This window comes from Teleopsis dalmanni, chromosome 1 (genome assembly GCF_002237135.1).
Source record: "Teleopsis dalmanni isolate 2A chromosome 1, ASM223713v2, whole genome shotgun sequence".
NCBI lineage: Eukaryota > Metazoa > Arthropoda > Insecta > Diptera > Diopsidae > Teleopsis > Teleopsis dalmanni.
In genome coordinates, this window is record NC_051846.1 from 133,804,094 (window position 1) to 133,815,878 (window position 11,785).

General features: G+C 30.1%; 1 protein-coding gene across 1 annotated transcript; it reads left to right on the top strand.

The window, feature by feature from the left end:
* Positions 1 to 1,370: 1,370 nt before the first annotated feature.
* LOC119668818 (poly(U)-specific endoribonuclease homolog) lies at positions 1,371 to 10,702 on the top strand. The gene is made up of 5 exons (XM_038078462.1): positions 1,371 to 1,594; positions 8,638 to 9,763; positions 9,827 to 10,023; positions 10,087 to 10,319; positions 10,381 to 10,702. The coding sequence occupies exons 1-5, from the start codon at positions 1,519 to 1,521 to the stop codon at positions 10,612 to 10,614; spliced, it is 1,866 nt and encodes a 621-aa protein (XP_037934390.1). The 5' UTR covers positions 1,371 to 1,518; the 3' UTR covers positions 10,615 to 10,702.
* Positions 10,703 to 11,785: the final 1,083 nt, after the last annotated feature.

Sequence of the window (11,785 nt, forward strand, 5' to 3'; positions counted from 1 at the left end):
GTGAGAGTCAGACGTATTCCACCTCGAGATAAGTAAAATGAACACATAGCACATGAAAGCTTAACTTCTTTTGGAAATTAATCAAAAGTTGAAAATCAGTTGTTATCTTTTGCTCTCAGTCGAAATTCACTTGTTCGATCTTTTAATGACGAAGAATATAAGAAAAATAATTGTTCAGAGTTACCAAACTAATGTGGTATGTATTAGAATTTTAACAAAGGACTTCGTGCTCTACTAATTGTTGAAAACATCAATTTTTCAGTTTTAAATTTCGATATTATTAATCAACTAAGCTGTCAAGTTTTCCTTATCTAAATTTTTAATAATATTTTCAATTGAGAGAACTGTTTTCTTAATATATAGAAATATAGACCTTATGATGGAATACTTCCAAAAATGGAAGATTAAAATTAATAATGACAAAACCAAGGCTATATTTATAACTCGAAAAAGAAGACAGCATCCTCCAAGAGTGAGCGTTTGTGACACGGAGATACGGTGGGAGGAAAGCATAAAATATCTGGGGGTCACATTTGGCAAACGGTTCAATTGGCTTACACATTTGAAATACAAACGGAATAGCTGCTCTAAGATTCCACATTTATTAAAGCCGCTTTTTAATAATTATCACTTCAACTTTAAAAACAAAAAGTTACTTTATACACAAGTAATTAGACCAGCACTACTGTACGGATGTGTTACATATAGCAAAGCCTCAAATACTACCTTAAAGCAATTACAGATAGCTCAAAACCTGGCTTTAAGAAGACTATTTAAAACTCCATGGTATATTAGATCAACAGACATACATAGAGATCTTAGGATTGACTCAATGAAAAAATATATCAGAGACAGAGCTTTAAAATTATTCACTAAAGTTGATATGCGACTTAACCCCGCCCTAACAATTCTCAAGTCCACTTCTGGATTCTCAGGAAGATATACTGATTTAAGGTCCGTCATCAACTAAAAGACAAATAAATGATATGATTTCTTAGCCTAGTTAAAGCCTAGTGTGGGGTAGTGATAAGCCCCCCAGCCATTATAGAGTAAAAGTGCATAATAGCACTAACTCAAGAACAAGAAGAAAAAGAAGAAGATATAATCTTAATAATAAAATTCTTTTCAAACTCCAATTACATCGGCTACTGAGATATCAAATTACAAATTATATGAGTATTATGAATAAGTTGCGAACTTACTTGTTCAAGTTAATATAATTGTTTATGTATAATTTTTTATATAAATTAAAATATAAATTTTTTTAAATTTTTTTCAGCTAATAGACATGGCAGCTCTAAAGTCAATGAAATCAACAACTCGTTTTAACGATCAGTATTGAGTTTCTTAACTTGTTTCTGTATTCACTTTCAGTTGCTTGCCGGAACTTTTACGTGTCAGTTGGGAGCTTGACGCGTTGAAATTTTAAGTAAATAAAATTAAATTGTGTTGCGCTTTAAAAAAAAAACACAACGTGCAAATTGTTTTAATACACGGTTTATTTCCTCATCGTCCATAATGCTTTTTATGACAAATAAAACGTTAATAACCTTTTGGTTAGCTATTATTTTTGTGATTCAGTGCCAAGATTCAGGTATAAAAATAAATAATTTCAACTCGTATTTGCAAAAGATAAACAAACAATTCATTTTCTTTAAAATTTACATAATTTAATTTTTTTATTCCGTTCTTACGTTATACAGCAATAAATTATTTATACATTCATCTAAATTGTACTGATTGACGCGATTCCGACTTTCCGGGCACATTGGTTTGGCAACAGATTTGAGTACAGTCAACTATTTTGAGCAACTTTTTCTACTACGCTATATGTCAATATAGCACATTTCCTGATATAATGAAGTTCAAAGTTGCACATTTTTTACATTGATAACACTAACAAGTACACAGTCATTGGGCATCAGTATTACACAAACGCGCTAGATGGCACTATATTCTGCGTCTACTTGTTTGTCGTTTTCTTGTGAAAATATCCAATTTTAGACTCTGATATCTCGAAAACAAAACTATATTGACATGCAATTTAGTAAAAACAGTTGTAAATATCTGTCTAGAATCTATCGCGAAATGGGCGTACCGGAAAAATCCGAATTGTAGCTATTATTTTCATTCATTTTATTTAAAAAAAGTTTTAAAAAAATGTTGGTAGTGAAATTTTCTTGATATCAGGATTCTTCACCCCATGCTTACTTCTATAAATTTGACGTAATAAGATAAAATATGAACGAGAAACCATTTATCTAGTTCATGCGTCTGGATTCAAAACAAGTCTATATTGATGTGTTCAAAAAGTTAGATTTTAGTGTACCAACACCACCAAGTAGGTACATAAATTCAGCATCAAAATTTCTTTATACAAATTTAGTTGTATAACGAAACACCATTTTGAAAAATAATAATCTTCAATTCAATATTAGGTCAAATAGTTAAACTGAATAAACAAATAAAACAATAAAAACACACAACCAAATATATTAGTTGTACTATTTAAGTGATTGATTCTGATGGAGTGTTTTTTATTGATTGTAGATTCTTTAAAAAATGTGTGAATAATGTTGCTTTATCATGAAAAACTTTATTTAAAATTGGAAGAGTGATCCTACATATTAAAAAAAAAATAAATACATGAATTTTTTAGGTGACATTAACCTAATCCTAGTTAGATACCAGGGGCCCTATGCTCCACGTGGAGAAGAGGACTACAGTAAGTAAGTAAGTAGGTTAAATACCACCGCACAGTAAAAAAACCTACTAAAAATATGCTATCATAATAATAACAAGAAGTGGAAAACCAACGGGATTAGAAGTGAAGAGTGTATATATTTAGGAAAGTAATCTTTGACTTGAACAATAGTGAGAAGGTATTAGATATCTTGAGACCTATTATACTTGTATATATAAACAAATGAATAATATGTATGTTCATATATAGAGAAATTTTAATTAAAAATAAAATTTCATTGTTTCACACAAACAGCTTTCAATCTGTTTTTAGAAGAATTATGATGGTTATGCTCTGTGTATGATTTTCATTAGAGATATTACAAAATCATTTATATTTGAAGATATTGAAATAAGTTTATTTTATTTAAAATAATAAATCACTTATTTCTAGTAGCTAAATAGCAAATAGAGAGCATCACTGATTTCAAATTATATTAAAGTGTAGTTCCAACATCAATTTTGCACCAAAAGTATTATAATACAAAACAAAATATTCTAGAAAATTTCTGCATTTTAAAAGATTTTTCAAATGAAGCTTTATGTCGATTAATCGTGTGAAATGGATATTAGTACTAGACTAAATCCACAAAATGCAACTCCAAATGCCTATTAAAATACCTACCAAATTTGATTGATTGTTTTATTTGGAAATTAAAATATTAAGAACTCATTGTCCTAAATTATCTTCGATGACATTGTCCGCAGATCATCCGCAATGCTTTGCACAAACAATGGCACGAACTGTGCCAAATATGCTGTACCCTATATGTCTCTTTATATGAAATCGTTACGCATGGAGGACATATCATTGAAAAAAATGTTGAATAATAATTCATAAGTAGGTGTGGAAAACTATTACATCCACAAAAACTTATTATTTGTGTCGTGCCACTTGCTACAAGTCCATGATAACCACTTTTTTTGACATGAAATGAAAGATTTGAATATGGAAATGTGGTCTCAACATATCGATGCCGGAAGCGACAAGCTACTAGCACATGTTGAATAGTAAAGTGTCCTTTTGAGATTGGTTGGTTGCCTCCGACTTACATAATTAGTAATAAGCAATTAGTCGTTTTAATACTATACTCCTGACAAAATGGCTATAGATAAATTAGATCCATTCAGTTGAATCCCATTAAAGACATTTGAATGAGATATTTCACAATATATTATACTAAAAATGTAATATATACAGGTTAAGTAATCACGTTGTATTTATGAAAACTTAAGAAATTAAATATATGGAAGAGTACCTAATAAAAGCACATAATTTGATTAGATACAAAATTAATATAGATATATTTATATATATTAATCACTAGTCAAAAAAAATAAAAGAAAGTTTGTCTCTTGAAACCGAAAAAATCTAAATCCAACTTAAACCTGTTGTTATTGGAATATATTCTTCAATGCTTATATAACAATACAGTGTCAACTATTGAACGCACCCAATAATCGTTAAAATTTTTTTAAAAATTTTTGAAAAAATTGTGTTCAAAATGAAAAAGAATTAAAATTTCTCATTAATAATTATAGAAGTGCGAGATAATTTTAATCAAGAATGGCGTTTAGTAAAAAGGAATTCTGGCATATAAGTAAAGATATTCTCAGAGTTGCAAAATCAATGTTATTCTTTTAATCTATATTAAATCACAACAGCTGATTTCAACAACGTAAACAAACTGAAACATAAGAGGTAAACATGTTTAGTTTATTTAAAACAAAAAAATTTTGCAAGGAGTTTCTACTTTAAACATGTTTAGCCAAGATATATTTGAAAAGATATTAGATATTTAAAGTGCATCTTTTTCTTGAAAAAAATATTTAAAGAAAATAATTGCTTTTTTTAAATATCTCTAATAATATTTATCTCTTCATCTCTTAAAATCTTTTTATTACTGTATATAATATTTCAATAACATATCTGTATCCTTCTCTGCCTAAATGAATATCAGTGATCTCGCTTCTGAGTATTTAATCTAATCGAATACACTTTATACAAAGATTTTTTTACTAATCTAGGCAGACGTCCATTGCTCGATGAATAATTCACTTAGGTGATGTTTCGCTCCTCTAAAATTGTCACAAATGTTTGGAAGTTCCCGGAATGCCTGACCCCAAATTGTAACAGCTCTAACCTCTATTTAGTGAGATGTGTTGTTTATTATAGAAGTAATAATATCCATCCGATATTAATCGAACGAAAATAGTTCATTATTGGTTAGTTGGTACAAAAAAAAATCTATTAAACTTCAATTTGACAGATATTGTGTTACTTGTAATGGTTAACAAAGTTTTTACCAAAACTGCGTTATTTGATCCAGATCCTATGAAAAAATAATAAAAACCCTTAGCCTAGCAATATCAATAAGTGACTAATGAAAGATTAATAGTGTTTATATTATCTAATAATATTATTATCAAAAGTTTAGTGAATTTCGCCTCACATTGCCATTATGTAATATCACTTTGTGTACGGTAGAATTAAACTTAGTCAATCAAAATTCCATATATTCTGAACCAACAGAGATGAGCTTTCTACTATATATTCAAGCACACTCTCTGCTGAATATTATTTTGCAGGAAATCGAATTAGAGTCTTTCCGTTTCTTAACCAACTTTTTTAAAATGTAGCAAGAAAATGAGTACATCTTTTGCAGGTCGAGTGCCTGAATTTAATATGTGATAACTCCGTTGTTTTTCAACCGATTTGCAATATAAATAAATCAAGTACTTATAAATACATATATATTATCATTTTATAAATTATTGCTTTGTTTGCTCAAGACCTGAAATAAATATAAAAAATAAATTGCTATTAACAAAAACTTTTTATAAGACTCCTATATTGGGAGATTATGATAAAATCATTATAGGAACATTTGAATACATTTTTTGGTAATATCAGATAGAAGTATTTTACTTTTAAAATTAACTAATTATCCCAATAGAAAATTTATTGCTTATAATTCTCTTTAAGATTAAAACATACTTAAAATTATTTTTAAAAAAGTTTATAAGGAGATCTACGGAAAGGACATTGAAATTGATCAAAACTTCTTGGATAATTAATTAAAGTTTTAGAGATACTCAAATATGTCGAAAAGTGGCGAAAAGTTAGAACCGAATTAGCGAAAATGCCAGTGGGTCAATAATGTTCAAAATACATGCACAAGAAAACAGATCAGACATAATATACAAAGAAAAATTTTAGTTCAACATATCTATTAATTCAAGTTCGGATCAGCTGGTTTTAATTTTAGTACACTATACGTTGATGGAAAAAAATTACATATTGAATTCCATTTTAAATGACATAAAAGTGATAAAATTAGGTTCAATAGATCTTCCTCGCATAGGTTTACCGTTGATTTAACCTATTTTATGATTATCCGGGACATCTCGAACAAAACATTGAAAAGTTAAAAAAACTCTTCGAAACATTCTCTATGTATCTCCAAAAATAAAATTGGGATGCCCCAAAACAGGTAAAATACGTTTTCAAAAGAGCAAAATAAAACAATGCAACTCGTTTTCTTCAATTGAAAGAAAATTTTTTATAATGAGTTCGTCTCTAAAGGTCAGGAATGATCGCAGAATATTATTGGAATTCATATTGTTCTAGAATGCTTATGTTAATAAATCGGCGATTGGGATAGGAGTATCAGAGCCAAATAGTAGGTTTTTGTTGGACAATAATACACCATCGCATATATATTCTTGACCCAAAATAGTTCTTTTGTTATTGTTCTTCCACTTTATTCATATAATATTGCCTAGTGAAACTATTAGCTATTCCTCAAACTAATATTAACGATGAAAGCAATGGTTTATCCAGCGAGGGATAAGATATTAGATTCTCTATTGAAATTATAAGCTTCCGGTGATGCATTTCAAAAACACTGCCAAAAATCCAATTTCCAGTTGGCCTCTCTTTAGCTACGTACTATACTTACCACGCCACTGAATAAAAGTGTATTATTTCAATATCAATGCAGTTGTCCAAATGACTTTGACTGACATAGCAAAGTTAAGTGATAATTATAGAAATGAAAACTTTTTTTTTGTTATCATATAGAAAGTATCTGTAAAATTCTACCAATATCAACATATAATAAATATAAAAACAGTTCAATATACCTCAATACAACTAAACATCAAACAGATATCTCAACATAAATGAAAATCAAATCAAATTTGAGGAATTATTAGATTACTCATCCAATTCATCCAAAATATATTTGGATCATTGATTGCATTTAAAGTCTTAGAAAAATAAAATTTTATTAGTACCCAACTGTCGCTGTGGTTGAAACCAGACTGAGTGTTAGGATTCAATAAAGTGAACACAATATGCCTATTTCCTACATTTATTATTGTATATTTATTATTTATACATACAAATTAAAAATTATAATAAATATTGTTATAAAAATCAGAACTTTTCCTTTAAAAAAAAAATTTTTGGACAACAGATACCTCTGGATAAAGTTAAATGTTTTTTGTTTTGTCGATATATATTTCACGTACCCAAAACCGTTTCGACAATATTTGGGAAATACTTAAATTGTTTCTTTCCTTACAACTATACAATATTTGATCGAACGGCACTAGTTAGAAGTTACCATCAGAACTTTTATTTTTATTTATTTTCTTTTAAAATCAAATCAATTGTACAAATAATAGAATCAGTATTGTGATTTGCTGTATAAACCCTGTGCAGTAACAGAAATAGATACTGCGGAAAAATATTCATATATAAGACTAACAATCTTGGGGTTTTACAAAATTCGCCTCTGGAAGAAAGCAAAAAACGAGAAAAATATCCTGGCAAACGTATTCTTTGGCAAAAACTTTGTTAATAGAATAAATTCTGCACCACAAAGGGGAAAATTTATATATTTTTTAAATTTTATATTGTTGGCATAAAAAAAATTAGAGTAATGATAAGGTTAGCAGCTACATTAAGAAGAACAGACTTTATTTAATATCTGCCCACTATATCATCATTGCATGCAAAATATCCATTAAACTTAATTGAAAAATTTCGAAAATTGGTTGAATGGTTGGTTAAATGGTTAAAATGGTAATGAACCAATTAGCTCCTTTACTAGTCCTTAACTGGTTCTAAAGGCAAGCCTTTCCCACTTCTGACACTTAAAATTACAAGGACTGTTGCAGGGTAACTTTTGTTGATTGTACCCCAAATGTTTTTCTTTGATCATCCCTAAAAAATGTAATCAAAATAATTAATATATTAAATTCTTTTTATATTTATTGTTTCATTACTTTTTTTACAACTTAATTTGCAAATACATATTATGACAATACCATCACTATTTATTTTGATATTTTTATTGTTAAAATATGTCTTCCACAAATTTTTGTCTGCATATAAAATTTTCGACCATCGCAGTAAAGTTACAGAATAATCATGATTTCAATACAAATTTTAATATTTTTTTTAAATATATCTGCGTGCCAATAAATATTTCGTTTGCATGACTTGAGTAGATAATGAAATAAGTCCCACCTATATATAGTAAAAACTATAAAAAAAATAAGGTAGAAGTGTAAACACAAATCATCTGTTTGCCTACAAATATCATAAGATCTTTTTTATCTTCACTTTAAGATCAATCAAAAGAGGGAAGCGAAAAAATGAAAACAATTCAAAATATATTTTTGAACCGTTTATTCCACACCCTATGCGAGCACAGCCCTACTGCTTTGCTGTAGGAACAAAGCAATTGCTGATTTAGGTGGTACATAGCTATTAGACAAAAATTTGATACTTTCACTAATTGATCGATTTACATATCACAATTTATATTATTAAGTCATTATGGTGATGGAGGATAAAAAGTTGTTTTTGTTTAATAAATCTAGAATGCTACAAAAGTGAACTTGAAATCACACCATCACCTATTGAGGAACCCACAACGAAAAAATCTGGTTTCTTTAGCGGCGTTAAAAATTTCTTCCGTGGTTCCCCGTCTACCACCGCTATACCAACAGTTCAAATCACTACACCTAACACACCAGGGTTATCTAACACAAATTTTGCTTCACCTGCACTTAGTAATAGTGGTCCAACTGCTAACTTCAAACCACCACCATTGACAATATCTCATGCACCGTTAATGCCATTAGGACCACGACCAGATACTCCTTTATCTTCACCATACGGAGGTAATCCACAACAAGCACCACAATGGCCACAACTTCAAACAACCACAACAGTACGCCCTGTACAAATTGATTCAACACAAATTTCGCAAAATGCACAAACAAGTAACGCAAATTTTGGTGGTGGACAACGTGTAACACAGCCTGGACTACCACCAGGTTTCGCACCATATCGTCCTCCAAAGCAACAACCCTCAGGACTAGATCTTAGCTATGGGAACGCAGCTTTAGCTGGTGGTCATTATCAACATAGTAACAAAGGGTCAAATTCTGGCTTGGCACATTTCACTAGTAGTACTACAACAACTACATCGAAATCTGTGCTACCACAATCTTTTACCAGCACTACTACAGAACGTTCTCTAAAAACTAAGGAAGACTTTCCTGCTCTTCCAGCACCACGTCGACCATCAGCAGGAGCTAAAGAAGATTTTCCACTCTTACCAACGCCAAAATCATCTATTTCTATTCCATATTCACCTCATGGATCACCATCACCTTGGAGCTCATCAATTCCTCCAAATGATTCCAACATTTCTATTAAACAACCCACTACTCCTCGATCACCAATGCAACCAAGTTCTCCAAGTCCATCTCCTACTCCAAATAGAGTCGCATTCGTACCCCATGCTCCAAGTACAGGCACAACAACAACAGTACGACCAGGAATGACAAATTCAGATAAATCACTTGCCACAGACGATGAACTTCGTGCATTCTCAGAAAATCTATACGCTAAGGAGGTTAATAGTCAATTGACTTTAATTCGTATCAATCCACAAGGAAAAACTCGTTCAATTGATTCTACTGACGAAGCACCGCTACCGTAAGTCTTATTTTACATATGTATATTCTCTTAATATAATCAAATTGAATGGTTTTTTTAAAGCTTACTGGATGTTGACGCAAAAGCTTTCGATATACCAACAATTGCTAAAATGCGTCTTTTGTTTAACAATTATGAAATGGACACAATGGTTAATGAGCACGTGTCGCCAAATGAACATAAGGAAGAGAACGACTTTTTGGATGCAGTAATGGCCACATCTGTTATGCGTCAAGCTATGCAGTTTTTACAAACCAAAGGTTTGTTTTTCATTTATTAACACAATTTTTTTCTTATTTTTAACCATTTCTTGAATCTTATAGGTCTCGTTTCACCTGACCCAAAAACACACCGTGATCTTGTGAAGGAGCTCTGGTTCACACAATATTCGAGAGGAAATGGTAAAATTGGCAGTTCTGGCTTTGAGCATGTATTCGTTAACGAAGTAAAAAATGGTACCATTATTGGACTGCATAACTGGGTATATTTTTATGACGAGGAAAAGGCTGGTCACCTGAATTACAAAGGATATTTAAACCAGCTAGATTTAGGATCGGTAAGTAATTAAATTTTTCAAATAAAAAATTTAATTTTTATTTCAATTGTTTTTAATTTAGAAAGGAAAAGTTCTCAAAGTGCGTTTTACTCACAACGGATTGAATAAGCCAGTTAACACGCTTTTTGTCGGAACTTCTCCTGAACTTGAATTAGCATTGTACACTGTTTGCTTTCAACTTCGACCAGACAGAACTTGTCCTGTGTCTTTAGGAAATAATAAATTTGGTATTGTCACATACTCCTGGCGATACAGAGGAAAGAGCTTGATTGGCAGTGCTTATCCGGAGATTTAATTTCAATATTTATTACAACCAAAATTTTTATTTTAAACTTATCATGTTTTAACTTTTGAGAATCTTAATTCAATGAATCTGAGATCAAGTCGTAAAAAATTTTTATTAAAAAATTATTTTTTAATATATAAAGACACAAAAAAGTAATTCTCAACGTCGTTTGCTAAAAAATCTAAGTCAGACATTAAAAATCTGTTCACTATAAAGTGGATGGAAACATTAGGCACGTCAGTAACTTTAACTACAAGTGCAGTAGGGTCACTACAAAAATCAATGGAGTTAAAGTTAATAAAGTGATTCGATACCAAAAAAGAAAACGTGCAATCCTACCAGTACATTCGAACATTTTTTTATAAATGTTTAACCCTAATCATTGACATAGTGTCAAATGACTATATTATAGTCGACACATTTGAGGAAAATAATAATTCATTGTGAGTTGTTGGTAGCGGACTGTTCTTGCCAAAAGATGTGAAGTTGTTCAGTACTTGAGGATGATAATAGAGTTGTGGTCCACTGAGGGTTATGTATGATGTAAGAATTTTAAGTAATATTGTATTAAAGTTTCGCAGTTAAGTACAAATGAATTTTATTTTTATATCCTCTTCATTTAATTTTTATTTTAATTTTCTATTGATAAAATTAATATTAAAAATCAAAATCAAACTCAAAAATCAACTAAAACTTTATTCTTAGAAATGTCCATACCTGTTGCATCGCGTATTAAATCAAGAGATAAGTGCATAATTTTTAGAAGAAAGAAACAATATAAACAATATAAAGGATTACACTAAAAGAAATCGAGATAAACAAGTTGAAACTACTACGGAAGAGTCAACGAAGAGAGACCGAAGTGAAAATGGTCTTCTTTGGAGCAGTATCCAAATTAAATTTATTCTGTACTGTAAAGAGACACCTTTTAATTAATATGCTGTTTTGTCTCTGGTGGGAGATATTCACAGAATGTTTATGAACATGATGACAGAGTGGTCACAGAGATTTATTAAGCGTGACAGCATTGTAAAACCAATTTAACATTAAGAATTAAAGAATTAAAGTAAAAGGCAAGAGACTTTGAATAAAAGTTCACATGTCATCAGACTTACATAGTATATAAAAACACCAGACTAATGCAACAGTAAAATATTCTGGGATTGGTATGCTTCACAAT